Consider the following 24398-nt stretch of genomic DNA (forward strand, 5'->3'; position numbering starts at 1 on the left):
CAGCCTCCGTCCTGACGTCTGATTCCACCAATCTGACACGTTTCATCTGTTTCAATCATCTGAATCCAGAACCTCTGACATTTCTTGAGGGAATCTCCAGCCAAAGCCTAATTGGATCTCCCTGATCTTGAATGTTATCCGTTAGAAGATGTTGCACCTCATCTGAAAGGTTGAAGAGGGGAACAGGATCTTCTAAGGAGACAGCAAAATCCTATCGCCCTGGGCCACACCTCGCCCACGTCACCTTTTAGGTGAACCTGACTGACATCAATGCTCCTTCTTCCTCCTCTACAGTCTTTTTCACTTGATATTAAGTCGCAATTTTTTCCTTTTCTTCTTCTGTGGTCTTTAAAAGATTTTCAAGATACTGATTATAGATAATGGTCCTCCATTTTCATTCATATTTTCCAGGAATTTTCCGGGGATTACTGTTAAAATAAAGCAGATATGCAATCTCTGCTACGTCTGAGGGTTTAGCAGCAGCGACAGAGATATTCAGATGATAATTGGTTCAGAGATTTTAACTTTCTCTCTCCAGATTAGGCCGTAAGAGTCTAAATATGATCACGGGCTGCTTAGAATCAAATTTCTGTTATTAATTTAGATTATTAAACCCCCTGACCCAGGCAGACAAATCCATTTCCTCCGTCTACCTCGGCGTTATCAACGTCTCTGTCTTTGTTTCTTCCTTCCTCCTTTATAGTCAGGTCTGGATCGTATTTGTCTTTATCTTTATGTCCGCGTCTGAACGTAACTGATTTTTTTTTCCACCCAAGACCTCCAGAGATCCCGTTCCTTTCTATAGTATTATAATGTCTTTTGTAAAGGTCAAATAACTACGAACAACAACGCGCGACGACCTGGGACATAACAAAAAACACGGGTTTGCAATGGGCCCGAACAAACCCGCTAGCTTATAGCGTCCAGAGTGTTTGAACAGTCAGTGTTGAACATGTGTTGAAGCGCTGTGAAATGGCCGATTCACCTGCGTGAGAACAAACACAGCTGTTGAGCGCGCTGTTGTTGTTGGCGTCCAACGCCAACAGAGCCGGCGCATCGACCACCCGCCGCCTCTACCTGGCCGCTAACGAGTGCAGGAGGGAGCGTTGATCCATTGCACATAACCCGAGTTGTTCACTTTCCTCTGAGGATACGCCGCAGCAATTATGCTTTGTACAAAAATAGAGTGAGATATTTTAGGGGGATGGATTCTCAAGATAAGAAAATCTTTATGTGTGTATTCGTGCGTGAATACACACATAAAAAGGCAAAGGTAAATGAATTTACTGCAACACCAGAAGAGTTGAGGCTGTTTGGAGGAGTTCACGGGCCATTTGGTAATGGTGGAGGGGGTCCAGGAGGGGGAGAAGAGGGTGGTGGTGGTTAGTGTGTGAGTAAAATGATGACAAAATAAAATCTGGGACCTCCAAGCTTGGAAAAGGCAAATATAATCTCCCCTCCATGTCACCAGAGCATCTCGGTCTCGTTTTCTCACCTGCCCCTCCATTCACTGCTGGTGTTACTCCCCCCCTCCCACCCCTCAGCTCTCCCTGGAGATTCTCACATCCTCCCACACACTCTCTCCACTTCATACCTTCTCCACCTGCTCCTCTTCAGCCTCCTCAAGATTTTATGATTCCCTTGAAAGATAGATGAGCTGCACTCGATAGCGCGCTCCCCGCTCTAGAAATCTATCTTTCTGGTCCTACAGTCTTGTGCACAGCGTGTTTGCAGTTGCAGTTTGATGGATGGAAGTAGGTTAGCGATGGATGCTTTGTTCTTGTTGAAGATGTCTGCGTCCGGCTGGACGGGTGATAAATAACGGCGCTCCATGAAGTGGTCACCAGTCTGCAAGATGCAAAACTGGGGGGTTTCAGATGAATAAATCAAGGTTCATAGCAGAATCTGGACTAATTCAGTTAGTAATTAATATGTTTTTAGACTGTTGATGGTCAGGATATTTGGTTTTAAAGGTAGCTGGTAGGTTTTGTTCTGTTAGTTCATTAGGTTTGGTTCCATCTCAAGTTTCACGTTCTGTTTTCTTTGTACGTTCTGTCTTACGTGTTCTCCCTCCCTCATCACCTGCCCGATAATCTCATTGTCCTCTATCTGGGTCCAATTGTCTCCTATATAGAGGTCTTCTTTGTCCTCAAATCTGTGCCAGACCTTCTGGTCATTGTACTGTGGTCCTGCCTTGTCCTGTTCCTCAGTCTGCTCAATTGACTCGAAGTGATCTTTTATTTTCTTCATCTGAGGTGTCCAGTTAAGGGTTTCTTGAGGAGCTTCTTCGTCTGCTCGCTTCCATCAACTCATGTGTTTCTAATTTATATTTTAACTGTAGATTTACTGGAAAAGCTATGTCCCTACCCACAACTGTGGTGTGGAATTTTGGATCATGACTGAAAGAACAAGATGCTGGATACAGGCAGCCAAGAGGAGTGACCTCTGCAGGGTGACGGGGCGTTCCTTTAGAGATCCTGTGAGGCGCTCTGCCACCCTGGAGGAACTCAGAGGGGAGCTGCAGTAGCCGGGGTCAGCTGAGGAGGCTCGGGCATCTGTAGTGGATGCCCTCTGCGCGCTTCTGTGGGGAGGTGTCCCATTGGGAGAAGACTCCAGGGAGGATGACCTGGAATCCTCCCTGAAGAGCTGGAGGAAGTGTCCAGGGAGAGGGAGGTCTGGGTGGACCTGCTCAGACTGCTGCCCCGTGACCCGGCACCATTTAAGGACAAAAAGCTAGCCACATATGCTAGATGTAGCTAATTAGAAAGTGGCAGAAGACTGGAGAATAGCGCTGACAAGGGGCCTTAATAGGATTCTTTTTTTATGTGCAGCTTCCCAAACTAGTCACAGAGAACCAAATAAACAGAATCAAACAACAGTTTCTCCCACTGTTTAACTTCACAACACCGGATTGCATCATTTTATCGTCATCGTCGGCGCTCCTGCTCTTCTTTTGTCTCGCGCTGTTTGCAGGCGCGTTGCTGAAATGCGTCAGCCCCAAGGTAGAGGGAAGGTCTTGAGCTGACACTTCAAAGAGAGACGTAATAAATGAGGACACGGTGGTGTTTGACTCTTCTTTCATCAATCTCCGGTCAGCCGCTGCTTATTCCTAATCCTAGTCATCGGGGACAGGCAGTAAAACACCCTGAGCAGGTCTTCAGTCCAAGACAGGGCAGACAGTCGACTTGTGTCTCTACTTTTTCGTCCTCAGTTGTTCAGCTCAGTTGTTACTGGCAGCGTTCGGAGCGGAGACGTGTGTGGGATTCATAATTGAGATGACTCCATGCTTCGTCCAAACCTGACATATGGGATTAAGTCTCCGAGGTTGCTGGGGTAAATCATTTTCTGCAGCAACAGATGGCGAGTCGCTGAAAAGTTCCAAACGGAATCAAGTCCAAAGTGTCGGCGACAAAACTCCTGCGAAGTCCCATCGTGGTACAACACGCTGACACGTGCGCAGAGGGTCTTCAGTGAGCAGATTTGGCCTCTGTGCTCTTCATGGTTGTGAGGCTACCATGAGAAACCATTATGTAAGAGAGGGTCTTTGTGACTGAGCCCAGCGTTCTCCCCCTCAAGAGTTTAATAAATACAGAGGTCAATAAAATAGAAGGGTCACTAACTCTGAGTACTTATAAAGCACAATCCATTAAGTTAGAGGCGTTAGCAAGCGAGAATAAGTTAGCGGGTTTCTATATTTCAGGAAAACTTTAGGAATTTCTGCTGTCTGAAGTTTTTGGTGTCTGACCTGAGAATATTTACAGTGTCTTCTCCTCTGGGCTTATGTTTTTTTAAGTGAAACCATGTTGTTTTCATTATAATTTCCTACGGCTGGTGTTGACCTCTCTGCAGTGGGTATGTTCTGCGGAGCGTTGTCACAAAATGCACGATAAATATTAGTACCATCAAGATTTTGAGGCAATAAAGGCAAGACCATATGAACATATATGTATCTGACACAACAAACAAACCTACAAATGTACTTTGAATAATGTACACAACAAAATGAGGATGAAACTGAAAATTCAGCACAAGTTGAATGACATTCTCAGGAACACAGATGAGTGTGTGTGTGTGCGTGTGTGTGTGTGTGTGTGTGTGTCCTGTAGAATGTTACTGTGGTAAGCTGCAACATGAGGTGATGCTTGTGGATCAATGGAACAAGAAAAGGCTCCACAATGGGCCTCGAGATCTCCTCACGCTGTCATTAAAACACACCTGTGTCCATCATCCATAACATACGCCTGCCCATACGTACCCCCCCCCCCCCCCACCGTGGCCCGCTGGAGCCACAACGGTGACATCAGCCAACCTCTCGTAGCCGCAGGTGTCCGCCTGGCTGGTCTCACGCCACCTTAGAGGTGCAGATGCTGGATGTGGAGGTCCTGGGCTGGTGCGGTTGCACGGGGGCTAGGTTGTGAAGCCGGTGGGACGTCCTGCCAAACTCTCTGGTAGAGGTGTGATAGTAGAGAAATGAACATTCAGAACAGGCATCAGCTGTGGTGGACGTTCCTGCAGTCAGCAGGACGATCACAAACTTGGGGGAGCCTGTGAACTGTGGCTGTGCTGTGTGATAACACCTACTGTGGGCAGCCTGAGGCTCACGATGAGGTGGCTGGAGTGTCCCTGCTGAGGAGAAGTGCTTAATATCACAGGTTTACACAGATTTGTGAACAACATTTTGAGAGGAATAAGCCTTTTTTGCATATAGTTTAAATGATTGCTTTATTTTTTTATGGAATAAATGTAATTCTTGTGCATGCCTTGCCGCATGTGTTATATTTGTGTTGATGCTATTATAGTTTGTGGGGGGAAATGGAGTAGCTGCATAGAACCCGAGCGCAAACTTCACACAAGTCCTTAAATGAGATTTGAAATGTACTCTAGCTCCGATCACATGGAGGCAGGGAGGAAAAATGTCAACGAGGCTTTTGCAACATGTTTTTGTAAAAGAACAATGCCGGAGATCCGGATGGGAAGCGGAAGAAACAGCAGGTTGAATGGTGCTCCTTTCCTTTTTGTGGAGACAAGTTAGTAGATGCCAGCGTGTGCCTTCGCATCTCATTGTTCTTCAGCGGTCTCGTCACATTCTGATCTTCAGAAGCTGGCGGCGGTCCTGGCATTAACCCAGTTGCTGCTCCTCGCCCATTTGTCTTATTTTACTACACGACGGAGCCCCTTTTCTTTACAGAAAGAGGCTATAATGAGCACTTGAGTCACAAAAATGACTTTGTAAACAATGAGCTAGACATGACTGTAACAACCATCTGTCCTTTTGTTGTGTATGTGTGTGTGTGCGTGCGCACGTGTGTCTTGTCATCTCCTCTGCAGGGGAAAAGGAATAAGCCCGGGGTGGAGGCGGCCAGCTCTCCAGATTCTGTGAGAGTTCGGGGGGAAAATAAAGCCATCAAGTAAGTGTCAGAAGTGGTTTAGGCGGAGGGATACGAAAATGATCCATGATGTGATGATAATATCACATTTTAGCAGCTGCTTTCCAATCAGGTCTCCGGCGTATTTTCCGAAGGTTATCTTCTAGCACCCCCTACATGGTCTGAGCTGTGCGCTATTGACACGGCGCTCTCCAGACAGCGTGATGCAGTGCACACACTTCGCATTCATCACGGCGGATAAAAGGCCGGGGGGAAAGTTGTTTGTATCGTATTTCTGTAAATTCAGGTTTGTGTTACAGGTAAATGAAATATAAAGCTGCATCTACAAAAATCACAGAAGAAACACGGCAACGTGGAACGTGAACCGATCCAAACGGAGGAAAAAGAGGAAAATGTTATCCTGGCTTAATCGTATTAGGTCTCTTTTATTGTTGCCATCCTCTCTCTCTCTCTCTCTCTCTCTCTCTCTCTCTCTCTCTCTCTCTCTCTCTCTCTCTCTCTCTCTCTCTCTCTCAGTGATCTAGACAGAGACTTCTGGAATAACAACGACAGCAGCAACGTCCAGCAGAGGTGGAGCTCCTACCCACCGAAGGAGTTCCTCTTGAACATGTCCCCTTACGCCCCCTACGGAGACCCTCGCCTCACGCCCAAGTGAGTGTCTGTCACTGCCAGTCAGGCTCTTCTCCATCTGTGGTCAGAGCTTATTTTGCAAAACCGCCTCAATTCCACAGGGCGCAGTTGGCGTCATAAAATCCAAACACTCTATTATGATCACCATAAAGATCCGACCCTCACGGAGATTTTAGCTGCTGACTACTCACGACATACTCACCGCGTGGTGACACCAACACATGTGGAATCCTTAAGGGCAGCAGAGAGCCTCATTTTAAAACGGCGCCCAGCAACATCTTAGAGCAGAAGTGTCCTCTCATTCCTGGTAATCCTCACGGTTTAGCTTTCGGCCACGTCCACGGTGAGTTGGTGTTTGGTATGCGCTGCTGGCCACTCAGGACCTGATAGAGATGTGCAGCGGCAGCTTTCAGTGTTGCTGCCTTTCTCAGGACCGACTGGCCTAACACGGATACAAATGAGGTTCATTTCCGGCTGCATTCATGTGTATTAGCGACCGTAAATTGTATATCTGGAGCCAGAACAGCTGTTAATCACTGCTGTGTCGTTACGATGTGGAGGGGCACTTAGTTGCTACAGTTTCTAGTTTCATTGGTGATGTTTTACTCTTTATGTTCTATGGAAATTTTCCTGATTATTATAAAGGGGACAGTTGGTCGGTGTGCTTCTGGGAGAGTCAAGATTAAATAATTGAGTACGTTGGTGACCTAAACTGAACCAATCCGGCACAACAATTAGCGGCTGAATCAAATGCCCTCAAAAGCGATTTTGTTGCTAATTAGGCAGAATGAAAGATCAGATTAGAAGGTTCAGCCCAGATGTGCGAGTATCCTCTCGCTCTTAATTCCACGATTGAGAAGCTAAAACACGGGGATACAGGGATGTCGATGTTTGGGCCTTACAGATCTTTGCAGATTTCTTTTCCTGTGCAACACCAATAAGTGTAAAGGGCAGAAGTAAACGGACCAGCACCTGGATCAATCACAGCTTTTGCCCTTACTGATTTAGGTGAATGTATTATTCTTCAGAATAATAATCTAAGCATATTTTCCTGTTCTGCTCGGCTGGTCTTTGGTTGCTTTCCTCTTGTCGGATGTGGGATACATTAAAGTCCTACTCTGGTCAACTGCTCCTTGATATCTCTGCTGCAGTCTAGACGAAGCTCAGCATCTGTCTGGTAAATAAGGGAATCTGTTTAGTCTTATTCTCTTTAATTGCTGTGCTGCGGCGCTGAATTAAATGGAGTCGCCGTTACCGTGACAGCGTGTTTTATCAAAATAAAAATTCTGGAGCTGAATGCGAGAGGTACTTGATTGCAGATCGCCGAGACCCAACCATCAAAATAATGACTTTTTAATCACATTTCCAACTCAGAAGCAATCCAAAGTGCTCTCCAAAAGGTGTATGAATACATCAGAACATTAAAAACTTCATTACCTTAATTAAAATTGGCCCACCCCCGGATGAAGAGAGGAAAACACTTGTGTGTGCATATTTGTGTTTGCGCGCAGCTTCCAATGCTTCTGCTGCTGGTGCATAAGAGCGTGGACGCGTCCCATCGGTGTTTAAAGGCTTTTCTGGTGTCTGCAGCTGCGTGCTGTGGTGTTTGTCAAGAGTCAATAAAAACACAAGTCCAAATCATGTTTCTGTGAGCCGAGATTTGCTGGGTTTACAGGAAGGAAAGCACAAAACAAAAAAACCAAGAGTTTTCTACTGGGAAATGTTTCTTCATAAAGGTATTAGATGAATGTCACGGGCTGCAGGTGAGATGCTGCGAGATTACAGAAACATTATTGTTCTATTATCATTTCCTGCATCTGCAGGTTAAACTTTGAAGATGATGTATTGGTATCATTACCGAGCCATTATGCCGAAGAAAATGATCTTTTTGTCTGCTGTGTGGTGCGTGCACGGGACAGACCTGCACACTCACTCATACTTCTCACAAAAAAAGCTGCTTCAGTTCACTTTTGCACAAAGTAACGCTGACATTCAGATTAGGCCAGGTTAAGATGCTCTCCGGCTTCCTGTTTACAAGGTAACCAGCATAATAATGTGTACCAGTAACAAGTACAGAGTGAGTTAACTGGTAATATTCAGGTACTCCTGTGCCTGTAAACATGCACAATGAAAACGTTTCCTCCTTTGTTAGCATTTGACAGGATAAAATTGGTTTAGGCGGTGAACTGAAGTGAGCATCTGTTGCATCTGTTGCAGGAAAAAGTTTTCTTGTTCTAATTTAGGTGTCAACTGCAGGGTTTTATTGCCTCCGAGGGCAGACGAGACCTCCTTGCTGCTGGTTTTGGTGTACACTGGACACTCGTGGTGGCTTGATCCAAAGCCTTGACGGTGTCTTTTTCCACCTCTGTGACGAATTTTACTAACTTCTTTATTTTGCTGTCCGACCTGTACGTCTGTCTCGTCCTCTGTCCACCGCGTTCTCTCTCTCTCTCTCTTCTTTTGCCCGTGCGTCCGCGTTTCTTTGTTTCCGGTCGGCCTCACTGTGTCTATCAGCGGGGCTGCGGATAAGGGTGGGCAGGGCGGCGCTGGGCCTTCTCCAGGGGCCAGTGACGGCGGGGGTGGTGCTTGCTCTGGGGCTGGGGCAGGGCCCAGCCGCAGCGACAGCGTTCGCAGCATGGTGACGGGGGGCAGCAAGGCCGGGCGGTGGCAGACACTCCAGAGCCACATGCATGCTGGAGGCCTGCGCTTCAGCAAGTGAGTGGCGCATGGTGACGCATGAGGGGCTACACTGGGCACGACGACAGCATGGTGTGGAGTTTGGAGGAAAGTCTGTATGTTGAAAAGTGTATGCTTGAAGACGGTCATGCTGTAAGTAGAGCAGAAAATAATGGAAAGCAGGGCCGCTGCTTTGCATAAATGGAAACAGCTAAAGCTCTTTGTCACTGCCGCAGGGAAAAAAACAGGTCAACCCAAATGATTCACATGTAGCATGAGAGAACACCGCCAGCTCGCTGCGGAAAAGTCTGTGGAAATGTCTCGGTTACCCACATTTATTCCACAGGATGTAATAACTAATAATAATGCTACATTTTATTTATAATTCCATTTCAAAAGCCTCAAGGACGTTGAGTAAAATGAACACAATATGAAGCAAAGGCAAGAACCAAGCACATTAGCCGCCAAAAAGGTGTCAGTTTTTGATAAGAAGTTGAAGGTACAGGCCTGTGTTACCCCAGTAGTCAGACCAGAGCAAAAATCCCAGTTTAACAGAACAAAAGATGGCATATACATGCTGATGACGACAATATAAAACCCTGAAGAACTGAGAGATTCCATGATTGTGTTGGCCAGTTTTTTAAAAAAAACCATCAACTAAACTTGAAACTAACAAACTTGTCTTTACAGTCACGCTACGGTTTTAGCAACCAGTAAGTGTGGAACTGTTGGACAGCAGAACGGTGGCTGTCAGTCTGTGTCTGAATCTCATGCACGAGCAGATGTTTTCGTAAATACTCCGAGTGGCTTTAACAACATCATAATTGGACGCATGGCAAAATTTCAGCCTTCCTTCTGTCACTCCCGTCACTCCTCTCTCTGCCTCCCGTTGTATCCCTCTATTTAGCTTCACCTGTATTCCCATTTCTACTCTGGAATTGGTTTCTATTTTAGGCATCACCCCCCCCAACCCACCTCCTCCTCTCACTCCCCAATCTCTTTTTTCCTCTGTCTGTAATTTTTCTCCCCCTTTTTTTCAGTCTCCTTGTTTTTCCACCCTCTTCAATTTTCTTTAATTACAAAATCATTCAAGGTTTATAGTCATCGTAATTGACATTCAGGCAGCAACAAATGTGAAAATAACCCTCTTAAGTCAATAATAGGATCCAGACAATAAGGATCGTTCCTCCTCAGAGCATGTGGATGTGACTGTACAGACAGGAGACCACTGGAGCGTGCCCAGCGCTCCAAAGTGCAACAGTCCAAAAGCACGGAACCTCCTTGCTTCGACATCAATAAATAAATTCACTCATGAATAAATGATTTGCTGGCTGTCCAGCTGGATGGTATATTTGCATATAACTGTCCACCTTAACTCCAGATTTCTTGTTTTGCTCCGTTAATTGCAGCCCACTCTGCTGTGTTTCATGTGTCCCGGGGATGAATAATAAATGTGGAAAAACCTCGTCAGTTATGTGTATATTAGACGGGGCGGCTCGGCCTGCCTCGTACACATGAGAAATCATCTCAGAAGATCATTAATTCAAACTGGAAGCAGTTGAAGTCTTTGCTGCGGCTGTTGCGCTGAAGGAGACCATCAGGGGTGCAAATGACAGCAGAGGAAAAGGCAAAAAAGTTGTTTGGGAGGATTTAAAATGGGAAAAAAATATGCCGGTTTCAGTTAATACGCCAAGTTTTTGACCTCTCTTTCACTGTTCTTATTGAAATACACAGTAATGAAGGAGAAATATCTACACACAGGCTTTTACTTTGAACTTCTTATCCATTGTGACACTGTGTCCTGAGTCTTCTCATTGTCTTCTTTATAGTCGCCACAGGCAACCGTGTGCAGGGGTGCCGCAGATCCTGCAGGAAAGCACGTTTCACGCGGTTCAAATTTTACAAATGAACGGAAATGTTCTCCTCAAACTCTGATGGAACTGTAACGAAACGTCTGAAGGAAAAACTGGTGCATGTGTATGCTTTGTGTTTGAATAATCCCGCATTGCTGCGCTCCCCAACGGGGCTTGTCTCCTGGCATTCCAGCAGACTTAAGAGCAGAGTTAATGCCTGAGAGCAACCCTAACTCGACTCGAGACCAAGCAGTAAATCCTTCCCGCAGCGTGAGCTTTCAGACATAGCTGTTTAGCCTAAGCCTACAGTTATCAGGCAGGGCAGTGATTGAAGCGAGGATAAGGGCCGGAGCACCGCTACACGAGTAGAAGAGCAAGAGAGCCGTAATTAGACTGCAGGTTTAACGAGGAGTGATTTGAGGCGGGCGGCGGGGAGACGCCAGGGCCGAGAGTGTTGAAAAGATGAATGGAGGAAATGAGGGAGCGCACAGGCGGGCCAGGAAGTGAGGGGATGGAGAGAGGGAGGCAGGAGTTAAACAAGAGGCTGGTGGAAGAACAAGGTGAGGAGTGGAAGTAGGTCATGGCTGAGCGCGAGAGGAGGGAGAAGTCAGTTAGTGCTGCAGATGGAGACCTGAGACCAAACTCAAGCTTCTGAAAAGAACCGTCTTGTCTTGTTTGCTCCCTGTTTGCAAAGTAAGTCGGTGTTTCTGTGCTGCATGCTAGCACGTCCCTGCACCCACATCGCTCCACCACATGTTGAAATATCACAATGTTGACGTTTGACGTTGCACAGAATATTATCAATGTTTCTTGGTTTTATTTTATGTTATTGCCAAATATGCATCTGTGCACATTTTGAATCCCCAAAGCTGAATTTTGATATGATGTCAGCCATTTTCTTGCTTAACACTTCTGTCTTTAATCACCTGTCGTGTGTCTGCTCAGTTTCGGGGACGCTTCCCTCTCGTCTGCTTCCACCCTGGAGCACATTCCCTCCTCGGCCGTGGCGCGGCCCAGACCCCTGGTCCGACAGCAGAGCTTGCAACAGCCCCTCACCCACCAGCCCCCGCCGGGTCCCAACGACCCCCCAGTCACCTCTCAGAGCCTGGGCCAGCTTCACACTGGTCCAGGTGGTGGAGGACACCGTGGTGGCCCGCGCGGGGTGCGGGGGAGTGCGGCCGGGGCCTCCCGTTACAGGGGAGGAGGGGCGGGCCGGTCGAGGTCGAATCCTGGCAGCTGGGATCACATGGTGGAGCAGATCCGCCACAGAGGGCTGGACGTCAAGTCGTTTCTGTAAGTGACGTTCATTTGTCCTCAAAGCGCACTGACTCAATATCCAACACGTCTGGAATCATCACAGAGGCAGTTTTAAGAAAATGAGATCTACATTCAGCCCGGCACGAGTTCACAGCTGCGTGTGCTCCATCACCTCGCACATTTCTGCACAGCCGCACTAGCGTGCAGGGATGGAAGGGTTGCCCCCCCCAAGTGAGGACTTTTGAACCTGTTTTCATAACAGTGAATTATCGCCATCATGGTGATATACGAGAGAACAGAATCATAGAAAATGAGCAGTTTTTTTTCCACATTTGATTTATTAATTAAAAAATCTGAACGTCAATAGCATCAAATAGACTTCTTCAGTTTTCCCACCCAGAAGCTGGAGAAGCTGGTATAATTTACACCAATTTTGTGGCGTTACCATCACATGCGCGTTCACAAACTGAGACTGAGGAGACTGAATTGTGATCATAATTTAGCCCAAACATTTATATCAAACTCTGCAAACACACTAAACGAGAGTCAGTGTCCCCAACGGCTGCTGATGCGGAACAAAATGAATCTCTTCCACAAGTGTTTACATTCCTGAGGCCCTAAATTTAGTCTTCACTGCAGAAACACTCATTGTGCTCAGCTTAGGAAAGGTTATTAGACTCTATTGAAAATGTCCATCAAATCCAAATGAAGCTGATGAGAAAACCCCGAAAAGGTCAGAGAAAAATCTCAGACAAGGTTCCCCAACTGGTTGGGATGGTGAGCACGACATGGTGAGCATGCGTTAGATTACAGATGATGTGCTCCACAGAGCAGAATTACATCGTCCTGTCCATGAACACAGCCACAAACACTGTGTGTGAGGGTGTGTGTGTGTGTGTGTGTGTGTGTGTGTGCACGCGTGTGTGTGTTTCCCCCATTCACTATGTCTCCGGGCCAGTGACATCCTACGTACGTGAATCATCTTTCAAATAATACGTGAGGAGGTGGTATCACCCGTCCTCCTTGTCCTCGTGAACCTAACTGGACCAGACACGTCGGTCGTTCCACCCTGGGGTGGGAAGAACACTGTGGGGGCGGCAACGCGGTGCAGTTATAACCATCGGGGCACCAGCGACCAGCATCGTGTTCATGGCTGACACGGGACTGAGGAGGCCTGATTATGGGAGGCGTCATGTTGGGGTGCGCCTTGGTCTTTTTCCGAGGTATCGGCGAGCATCCCAATGCTGCTGTTCACGCATCCCCAGTGGTCGGCAGGCTGTCGAGCGCTAATGCGTCCGCTTTCGGTGTCGATAAAGATTCGACAAACAGCCTCACGTTAAAGAGGGACTCCACGGTGGGGAGCACATCCAGACGGGGAGAATACACCCAAACTGTGAGATATGAGGAGATGTCAGGGGGAAAAAATGTCAGGCGAATCTGATCAAACCGATACAATAGCGTAGCATCAGACAAGGGAGGACATGTGGCACGTTTAGGCCGTTCTGCTCTGCTCCACAGCTGCTTCTGGACTGGAGAAACTCTCTCTGTTTGTAATAACAGTCTGTGATTGACTCCATCCTCCGGAAATTCTAATTCAGTATTCTCACAGAGCTCATGGATGCAGAAGAGAAGACCATCTGAAGAGCTCTCTGTTTGCACAAACTCATGAATTTGCAGTGCAACAAACGTCCTTTAAATGACTTAGTTCGTATTTAGAGAGAATAACTGTATTAAATTATCATACTGGTGGGTTTTCTGCAGAAAGCCTCCATTCTATTGCATTTCATTTGCTGTTTTCCTTTGTCTGAGGTTCCTTTCAGACCATAATTTACTTTTTTTTGACCAACACCCAACAACATTCATTCAGATTTTTCTAATTTAATGGGTTTTTTTATTTGGTGGGGGACAAATAATGGAAGATGTTAAATAATGCCACACAGACTGAATCAACGTTCCCTCATTTTGACTTTCCATGTGACTCTGTTGTGTTTGTGTGTCTGTGTGTGACATGTGGTTTGTCTGTGTGTCCAGTGAAGGGAAGATGGTCGTCCTCTCTCTGGCCATCGGTCTCGCCGAGCAGGACGACTTCGCCAACCTCCCCGATCTGCAGGAGGCACCGGCAAACAAAGAAAACGAAAGCTCGTCAGAGAAAAGGTAAAGAGACATAGACAGAAGGAGAGAGAGGCATTTTTAGAACCGTGAATCAGAAGTTAAAGGGGGTGTAGACGAGGCTGCCGCATGTCAAGGCTGAGGTCGATCACAGTGTAATGAGGGGTAATTTAATGTTGCATGTTGTCTTATCTCAGTTATGCCGATGCAGGATGAAACCTTAGCGTATCCAAACTCTGGAAAGCTCAGTTCATTTAAACGGCTTTTTCTCCCACCCCGTCACATCCACACAGGTATCTCATTTTAATAAACAAGTTTTTGAAAAAAGGGGCAATAGAAGACTTTTCCCTGGTAAAATACCCGACAACACAACTATATGATTGACCAGTAAATAGGCCACGCCCCTTTTCACTCTACTGCCAATCAGTCTGGAGGCCGCAGTGACTCAATTTCGCCTCTAAAATCAAAGAAGTATTTCATCACCATCAATACTTCCTATTATATTGATTGTTAAAACGCTGCCCTGCACCACAACAATCCTACACACAGCACATCACAAGGCTGAAAGCAGCCTTGTGATGTGCTGTGGTCTGCAACGATAATGTAAATATCTATAGGCTCCTCCGCAGACCATCAAAGCCGTCACGTCCTCAGAAACAATACAAAGGATGTGACCTTCGTCTCCTTTATGGCAGCCTGCTCGTTGCCATTAAAACATGGCGGTTTGACTCCCAGCATTTCTGGCTCGCTCCTCCGCCTTCTGTTGGTTTTTCCTTGTGATGTCACGCTCGCTTTTCCCTTTGAAATAAATTCATACAGCGACGCTTTTAGCACATTTCGTGCTTTTATTCATGACTGTTTTAACCCAGTGGTTCAATGCTGGCAGAGCCGGACAATTTCTTTGCTTTTTCACAGATATATTACATTTTTTTAATTGTTTTTTTTCTCCCCAATGTTTAAAATCGTGTAAATGTTGCATTCATCTCTTAAACAGGAAGTTTTCCTGCTGTGCCGCGTCCGAACCTGCTGCCGCTCTAACTAGGTCATCTGTAAAATTTTTGCCTGATGAAAAATGGCTGCGTCCAGGAAGTCCGATCCTTCTCCGTTATTGCATCAAGTGTGATCCTTTTATGCCTTTATAATTCACTCTGAACCATCCAAGGGTCAGTCAGGAGATTAGAACCACCTTAGCCCTAACCCCCCCTCCACCCATCATCCTCGCTTCCTCCCCCTCCGGAGGTCTGTCAGGCACCTAACTGTAATCACAGCAAGCTGCACCCCCCTGAGGAGGGGGGGTCACATGGTCTTAGTTGTCTAGTGTCCTCCCACGACTAATAACAGCTCTCCATCATCATCTCCGTCCATCTTGCTCTCTGTCTCCGCGGTGATCCTGTAAGCAGTCCGTCTGATGGCTCGCTCCCAGCGTTTTCTGCGGAGCTGGGCCCGAGGACAACGGGACAGAATGATCCCACGCCAAGTATACGCGATGAGACAGGACACGGTCGCCGCGGCGTGAACGAGACCAAGCGGGGAAACTTGGCTTTCTGCTTTCTAGAGAAATATGGCAGCGGATAAAAATAGGCACGTTTGAGAGGCTGCTGGTTTATTGATGAAATCAAACGCAGCTCAGAGCACAAATATCTACCAGCATCAGATCTCATTATGGAAGATAATGTCACAAAAAGGGGCAGTTTGCTCAGTGTATTAGGTCAAATCTATATTTGAGTTACCGTCTTTCTAAATCTGGGACACTTGCTGAGTCAGGATGTGCAGATAAGAAAAAAACAAAACAACGCAAACATCAGATTTGACATTTTTTTCCCTCTAAAATGGATTCTGTCACTGATTCTTATCAGATTCTTTAATCAGTTTGGGTTTGATATTGTGGCGATGTTGAATGGCAGCTGAGTCTCAATGGTGGGCCATGTGGAAACCACGGCAACGCTCCCATCAGGAATATTCCGGCCTCAGATTGTGTCTGTATGTTTGACATGTTTGTGGTAATTGAAATCCTCCTCTAGCGCATGTGAAATCCACGTGCCATTTAATGCTGGTCAGGGTGGTGCACATCTGGCTCGTCAGAGCTTTTCCACTGAAAACGGCTGCCAGCTGTTTCTGGTTGATAAAGCGTCTGAATCAAACAGCGTCCTCGATGGCGGTCGGCAGGTCCAGGTTTTAAAAAGAGCCATCGAAGCTGCAGACGGCCGTGACAAAGTGTTGGTTATAGTCCTAATTGTTCGAAAAGTGTTTGATTCATTGATGAGGCTGCATCGGGTTTCCATTCAGTTTCATTTTCTCTCTTTAACCTGGTTAAAAAAATAGATGAATAATTAAAACTAAAGCCTCTTTTTCAAAGAGGGATCTGGCAAGGAGGGCGGAATTTACCCTCCAATTCACACCACTGAAAGAAATCTTGTAAGCGTTCTTCAACACAAATCTGTTGTGCTGTAGATTAGCCGTTAAATGTCATGATTACAGTTAATTACCATATTATCAGAGGATGGAGCCTCACTGTCTTTGATTTTTCCGTATACTCGACGGCTGCCGGCCGGGTCACCATGGCGGTGCCGCCGTAGCCCAGTGGCGGTCCGAAGGTAATCACCCACCTGCAGATAAGTGCCGTGGAAGCTCTGGATCTATCTGTGATATTAACATCTCTGAAAGCAGCCGCTGAGGTGACGAGCTGCTTCTTAATGAGTCCGGACACAGAGACCCAACAGGGAAATAAATGAGAAAAATGCAAAAAAAAAAACATCCCGTCAGTTAAAGCCTGCCTCTCTCCCTTTAGATTGAGTTTGTAAGAGGGGAAGAAGGGTCAGAATCATTTAAAAAGGACTTGATACACACAATTTTACAGCTTTAAACCAATATCACGGTACGGTCGTGATCATTTCTATCCTGTATTATGGACAATGGACAATAGAGGATTAATATTTATAGTGCAACTCGACTCCTTGTCTCCTTAGTTCCTTTCATAAAATATTAATGTTCTGAGGGGAGGGGGGGTTGTGTGTGTGTGTGTGTGTGGGGGGGGGGGGGGGTTCTGTATATTTAAATGTATTTGTGCATAGTAATGCAATGCCACGTTTGAATAATGTGTTCTATTATGTCATGAGAGGGAAAAACATCTTGTTTAAAGTGATGCAATGATTGAAGCATTCACAAGGTCAAAAAACCCCAAATAGAACATTAAACCTAACCTAATGCAGGTAGCACCTTTAATAATTTCCTAATTAAAATTGATTTCATGTGCAGCCTTGTAATCCAGTTTGTGGACTATAATCTGCTCCTTATCAAACATGGGGTGTTCAAATTAATGCATTTGTTTAAAGGCCTCCGAACAAGGTTATTAATGAGACAGGGGATTATGAGACAGTGGAGGCAGAAGGATCAACAACCAGTGACCGCACGCCGCCCAGACAGCAGCAAGGCACACTGAGTGGATGCTGCTTGTTGTCGGGAGAGTGAGGGGTGACGCTCCCTCTCCACCGTCAAACCTGTTTAGCAAAAGAAGAAGAACCAACCTTAAATACACAGCTGGCTGTTTGGAAGGAGCGGCCGTGGTATGCATGATGTATGATTCCGCTGTGGCTGACTGTCCATAACCTTTAAGCGAGAGCTCGCTCTTAAAACAGGCCTGACTAAGGGGCTGCGGCACCAGTGAGGAATAAACAAACAGATCCAGATCACTGGAGGAAAAAAACAATGTCACAAGAAAATGAAAAAGTGTGTTTCCAGTCTCTGCAGTCAGAATGAAAAAAACCAGGTTCAGCGCGCCATGATGAATATGTGATGACTAAATATATCTACAGTCGGCTCCCACACACTGTCAACACTCATGCATTTATTAAAAACTCATGTTTTATTTTTTTAAAAACTTAATTTTTCCTTCCGCATGTTTGATGACGCTGTCACCCGAATGTCTTATGACAGTTTGATAGGTTTTAGCTCCTGTTCTGCTGGGTTTTTATAACATACCTCCATGAAGTTCTTTTAAAAGCTTGTTTCCTCCTGGCTCCTTCCATAATCTTTCCAAGCCCATGTAATTGTCTTGTAAATCCTTTTAATATACTACGTGTGATCATTTGCCCCAGCTTACTAAAATGCTTGCTGGTTTAATGCTACACTGATCGATACTTTCTGATTGGTAATGGAGTTAACGAGGGTGTGTGATGTGTGTAATGGCTCCCCACGGCTACGCCCACAGATCTCTCTTCTGTTTGTTGTCCATCCAAGGCTAAAAGAACAGAGCGAGGAAAGTATGAAGAATGGGAACGACCTCTTAAAGATAACCAGCAGGTTATACACTTTGGAATAAACAGTCATATATTTGACGGCCTCTCGCCACCAACGCCGTCGTGGGGGTCTGTATTGTAACGCCGTCGTATCTCCGTACGAGTCTGAAGTCTAGCTGACGTCCTCGACTTTTTCAATCGCGCGTCCAAGCTTTGCAATCACAGCAAGTCAAGTCCCTTAATGACTCTTTGGGCCGGCCGATGGTCCCCATGGCAGCCGCCGGTGGCCTGGGAGGAAAGATGATTGGAGAGAAAAAAAAAGTAATGTAGGTCAGCACAAATGAGGCAAAGCTGTCAGATCTGAGTCTGGAGCTCGTTCACCATTTCTCTGGTTGGAGCTCATGGCTGCGAGCAGAGAGCTGATTTAAGAGCGCCCCTGAAGGGAAAGTGAGGCTGACATCATCGCTGAAGGTGTAAGCGGGCAGCGAGGGTAAAAGTAAAAGTCTTCTTGAGGTCGACGGGGCAGATGTTATTGGCTGTTGCTGCGTGTTGAAGGTGGGCTTCACAAACGTGATGAAGAAGAAGAAGAAGAAGAAGAAGAAGAAGAAGTCAACAGGAGTCTATTCAAAGATCATCAAGCCAGTCAAACATTGGAGATGGATCCATTAGTTACATTAGCCTATGTGTTTTGGGGGTCTGGGCCCAAGTGATTTGTCCCCACTGGTCGGGGGGGGGCTGAGTGGGCTGACACTGGGGCCTGGCCTCCATCCATCATCACACTCGGAACCTATAACGTGTTTCATGGTCTCCTCCAGGGCTAATGTGATACCAGCGAGACTCATCTCCAGCATGTTTACGCTGTTCTTATCCCCGATGGCCGCCCTCATCCCTCATCTCACCCCCCCCTGAATCCTCTCCATGGCCCTCAATTTTTTTCCCCCAATAAAACGTCGTTTCCTCATTTCTGCTTCATTCACTCTTCACTTTTCCTCTCAATCTTCCCTCCGACGCGTTATTTAATTACATTTGTCCCATCGCTTCGATTTTTTCTTTCTTTTCCTGCACCGTTGTGCCAATTTGTCTCATTCTCACAAACCCTTTTCCATTCTACTGTCTACAAATTCCCCAATCCAGCCTTTCTGTAATGGGATGATGTCAGAGGAGCCCTCCTTGATAAGTATAGATGTCTGTCAGCTTGGCCAGTCTCATGGACGAAATGTCAAATAGAAAACCAGTTTTCTTGGAGGAACAGGAATTTAATTTTAACAACATCACACTGAACCATCCGCACCAGCTGTTTAGTTTAAACCTTAGCTCCACATCTTTTTATCTAAGTGGCTACCACCCTCTATAATATCATTCTTGTTTACCTAATTAGTCAGTTTAATTTAAGTCAGTATGATTTATATTGACTCCTCATATGAACCAACATTACTGTAAAATAATTAATTGTAATAGCGCCATTAAATAGCTTATCGTATCTTATTGTGGCCTGACATCTGGAGAACAATAAACGAGGCTGATAAACTCTCGGGGTTTTATCATTACACAGAGTTTCGCTGCTACTCGACACGTTTGAACCGAGCAGTGGTTAGTTTGGGGTTTGATTCTGGGGCTTGTCATGTGTAATTTAAATTTTCTCCTTGTGCCTTTGTGGGTCTTCTCCAGGTTCTGAACATTAGGTTGACTGGAGACTATAAATTGCCCAAAGGGGTGAGGGTGTGAGGGATGCGCTTTGATTTTATTTGCTTCACTTTGCAGCTGAGTGAAAAGCAGAAATCGCAGTTTTCACCGGATGCAAACTCATAAGGAGAATTAAAGACGTTATTAAGACCAAACATTCTAAAAGATCGTGATGTGTTATTACCAGCAATTTAAAGACGGAGGATGGAGGCAGGGAGGAATCATTGGATTTATCTGCAGATGGAGGAGTTTTAATTTAAGGGGGGAAGGGGTGGGGGGGTGTTGGAGGTGCTAGAGGATCAGCAAATGTTTGCATGAGTCACCTTAATGACTCCCACATCAGTCTTAGAATTCTTCTTCAGTAGCAGGCAAAGAGGATCAATCCCAAACATGTTTTCGACTCTGCCATTTCTCCCTGCTTTGGTGGGTATTTTAACAACCAGTCTTTTGAGGACTGACCCAGTTTTGAAGTCAGCCTAAATTGGCCACTGCAAGACCTGCAGGTTTTGGTCCTCCGCCTCCAGAGGCTGCTTCTTGACTGCTGCGAGAACTTTTTGGGCGTCTTCACGTTTGTCTCCCGCCGGCTCTCACAACTCCGGCTGGTTATATTTAGAAAATTAAGTTGCACATGCTGCACACATACACGCAAAGAGGCAAACATTTAGGTGGAAACACAAACCTCCTCTGATGAAGAATCCCTCTCTGCTCGACTATCTTTCAAGTATCTTGTCCCTCTCACTTTAATTGTTTCATCTATCACAGCGGTACAGGAATAGACTTTTCTCTGTCGGGTTATTTCTTAATCGGAACTTAACAGATGTGCAAACACACAGTAAACATGTGAGATATGAGCAGATAAGGTTCCTCTTCGGCATCGGCAGAATTACGCAGATGATAGCTGACAACCAGGTCCCAGATTGAGGTCAAAAGTCAGAGTTTTTTCAGTATTAGTCTCCCAGGTTGCACAGCCATTATCCAGAGACACTGCCCTCCATCTCCAGAGGGATTGCCCCTGTGTGTGTGTGTGTGTGTGTGTGTGTGTGTGTGTGTGTGTGTGTGTGTGAGTGTGAAGGAGAGAGAGACAGGGAAGGAGGGAGGGAGCATATATCAGAGTCTGGTTTTAAAAGGTGAAACAGTGTAATTCCACATTATTGCCTCTTAATTTGGTGATTGTCGCTGCACTTTTCTGGATGTTTGTGAATCAATGATTTTTAACACAAACACAACAACCAGCGGTGCGTTCCCACGGTCACCTGAGGTGGCAAATGTGCGGAAGGAAGTCAAAGCAAGTGTTTCAAAGGCTATAAAAAAGTTTGGTCCAGATGCCCTGCAGAGTCCCCCCCCCCCCCCCCCCTTTTTTCAATATTTGCCTCTGTGGAAATTTCTTGGATTTTATCGCCCTCTTTTGAAGGCTCCTGTTACCATGGTTACTGCAGATCGCAGGATGGTAGTGAGTACAACCTTAAACGGGAGTGCACATTTCAGTAGTCATGGTTACGACAACCTCTAAAGAATAAATCATGTAAGTATACTGTGGTGAAGTAAGGTAGATTTAGATTAAATATACAATTAATGAAATAAAAAAAGGTGAAAAAGATACTTTAATGGTGTAGGGGGGAAATCTATATGGTTAAATGCTAAAATGTTTCAGTCTCAGTATACGCTCTGCTTCTTTTTATTGAAGTCACAGACGTGTGTCATTTTTGTTCTGGTATCCTCCAGCTACATGCATTAGCAAATATGCGGGTAGCTAATAATACTGGGATAACTACCCCTCACTAGTGAGTAAAAGTATTGACACCTGAGGGTATTTATGTAAACACATTGTGTTTAAAGCGTACATTGCAAATCCCAACTTGTTAGAGATGATCTGCTCCACTGTTGGCATCAGGTTTAGCTCAGGTGAATAGGGAGACATCACTTTTTTAAAGAAAGTACTAGATAGTGTTCTTGAAAGTGTGGAGAGCCCAGGCAGTTAATAAAAAGGGAACTGAATACCATCCTGCATCCCTTAAAGCCTGGCGATGCTCAAGTCTTTGAGGGCTTTGTCCTGGCTGTAGCATCTCCACAGTCTTGTGGGGGTGCTCGCCACAGTGGAGGAAGCTACTGAAAGCACGTTATAGTGTGGATCCCACTTAGACAGACTGCTAGCTAAACTTCCTCCAGGCTATTGGAGTATTGCCTCAACCTCATTAGGGCTGGGTTGATCTGGCAAAGTGGTTAGAGGAGAGGTTCCAAGCCACTCGGTTGTCTTCCAGGTGGGCCACTTAGTTGTGTTTTCCCCAAAAAAATCATTCTCTGAATGTAAAAACAGTAGGACACCTTTCACCAAGAAGAAGAGCAAGTGTAGCTGTTGCTAGTATGGATCAGACTCTGCAATAGTACATTTCCCAAAGCTCATGCCAAAACCCAAAAAGGGGGCATTACCTAAGTGACTTTACCAGCTTGGTTAAAAAGAGGAGCAGGTGCCTGAGGTGTGGATGGCCAACGGCCATGTGGCCAAAGCTCAAGACCCAAACATCTTCATGATGATTGGCCGATGAATATGAGTCTACGCTGGCCACACCAGTCACTTTGGAAAAGTGATGTTGAAACCTGTGCCAGTTCATCTCCATAATGGGATGAAGAGCATAGATGTGTTTATAGTGCTAGATAATATTTTGGAGAGGTTAGATCCCTACTTTGGGGTCACAGATCCTCAAGGACATATCCAAACCTTATTCCTGCTGGCCAGCTCCAGCTAGGAGTGGTGCCCAGCTGGCTAAGACTCTGGACAGCACTTATTTTGTCACTATGGCAGATCATCCTGTGGTCTGATGCAACTACAGTGCTGGATTGGGTGCAAACTGAGCCGTGTCAAATCTAGATATTTGTTGACTGCAGATGTCCAGGAAATCACTAAAATCTGCCAATGGAGATATGTCTCCACAGATTCCTTGCACATATTTTTTTTATCAACCGTGCACAACTTTAGTAAAATAGCTTAAAAAAAAACAGGTTTGTAGATGACCTCTGTGTGTAGGTCAGGGGGACCGCTGGTCTGTAATGTGATTAGTGCTTATTTTTAGATGTGATAATTGAAAATCTTCTCCACAGGTTTTGGTTTAACGGCACCGTTTCTGTCGCCTCCGACGGTATCTGAAAGAGCGGCTGTTATTTTTAAATAATCTCTGCGCCGCATCGTCGCCGCTTTCACCTGAAGATCAGGGGAAGAAACACAGAGCGACGAATCAATTACATCCTCCTTCACGGCATATCTATTTTCTTCTCCCGTCTGCTTTTAACTTCTTGTCTCTGATTTTTTTTTTTTTTGCCAGACAAACTCCGCCGAAGCCTCCTTCCAAGTGTTCTGATGTTTTCTCTAGTGTCAGAGTGTCAGTTTGCTTCCGACTCTTTAACCCCCTCCAACTAAATCCGCTCTCTTTCCTCCCCTACACAAATTGACTTTGTGGATTCCTAACAGAGAGCAACGATCTCCTTCACCATCTTCATCCTTTTTGCACAGAGAACATCCTGACCTTTTGATCTGAATGTACTCTTCTTTTGTGTGTTCATTTTAGCAGGACTCCTGGGAACAGACCAGGCAGCAGCCCCAGAGGTCAGAATCCAGATGATTCTGGACGACGGGCCAACTCCTCCGTGTCTGACCTGGCCAACTCAGTCACCAGTGACATGCTCATGGTAACGTGCTGTGTGATGCACAATGCTGGATATCTTTACTAATGCAGCCACTTTTATAAAATAACACCTAAATCACCTCGCACAAAAATACACCTCCATCTATTTAACATTTTAGCAAACAAGTAAATAAATAAATACACATTGTAATGCTGCTTGCATAAAAGTCTTTCATATGTATTATATTAAATGTACTTAGTGAAGCTAATTACTGGCTAAAAGCATATTTTAAGACAAATGTATTGTGCACATATTTACGTTTCTGCTTTCGAAGTTCGGAGGTCCAATGAGTCACAGTTCAGTCGATCCTGTTTTCCTGTATTTATCACCCTGCTGTCGGCCACAACAAAAAGAGAAAATTGGCCACAATTGAACACATTCTTACACATTCTGACCATAAAACGCTGATTTCCTGTCTTCAAACAGTGATGACAAATGCCAAGACTGCTCTTCACCAGTCTTTAATCATTTAAAAAGTGCCATATTCATCCCACTGAGCTCCACAGCTACACCCTGAAGTAAGAACAGTGGGAGGGGGAAAGGAGGAGACGTGCACTTTATTCACTGATGTTCGGTAATTAGCTGTGAAAGAACATGCGGCGCCGTGGGCGCTGCGAGAGCACGGCAGCAACAGGTATGGCCTCCATATAATTATGTGGCGGGTCTGAGGAGCAGACAGATGGAACTTAACGAGGTCGTCACGGCCTCCTCCTAATGAAGCCCGAGCCTGAATCGAACCCAGAACCTTTTGGCATTGAGGAGTTTTCTGGTTCCTCCTGTGTCTGTGTGGGTTTTATTCAGGTAGTCTAAACATTATCTTACACACACACACACACACACACACACACACACACACACAAGTGGTCTTAACAGATGGTTGTTTGAACAAT

At 45.7% G+C, this 24398-nt stretch overlaps 1 protein-coding gene across 3 annotated transcripts in view; it reads left to right on the plus strand.

Moving 5' to 3' along the window:
• Positions 1–24398, plus strand: part of syt7b (synaptotagmin VIIb) — a 59000-nt gene that overhangs the window by 28682 nt on the left and 5920 nt on the right. For 2 of the 3 annotated variants that reach the window (XM_057024882.1, XM_057024880.1), the window contains exons 3-8: positions 5329–5408; positions 5904–6038; positions 8532–8732; positions 11492–11839; positions 13835–13957; positions 23391–23511. In XM_057024882.1, coding sequence (XP_056880862.1) covers positions 5329–5408; positions 5904–6038; positions 8532–8732; positions 11492–11839; positions 13835–13957; positions 23391–23511 — 1008 coding nt within the window. The remainder of the gene's footprint in view (positions 1–5328; positions 5409–5903; positions 6039–8531; positions 8733–11491; positions 11840–13834; positions 13958–23390; positions 23512–24398) is intronic. The other variant, XM_057024885.1, reaches the window with a different exon arrangement.

The sequence above is a fragment of the Takifugu flavidus genome, chromosome 2, assembly GCF_003711565.1.
Source record: "Takifugu flavidus isolate HTHZ2018 chromosome 2, ASM371156v2, whole genome shotgun sequence".
NCBI classification, from domain to species: domain Eukaryota; kingdom Metazoa; phylum Chordata; class Actinopteri; order Tetraodontiformes; family Tetraodontidae; genus Takifugu; species Takifugu flavidus.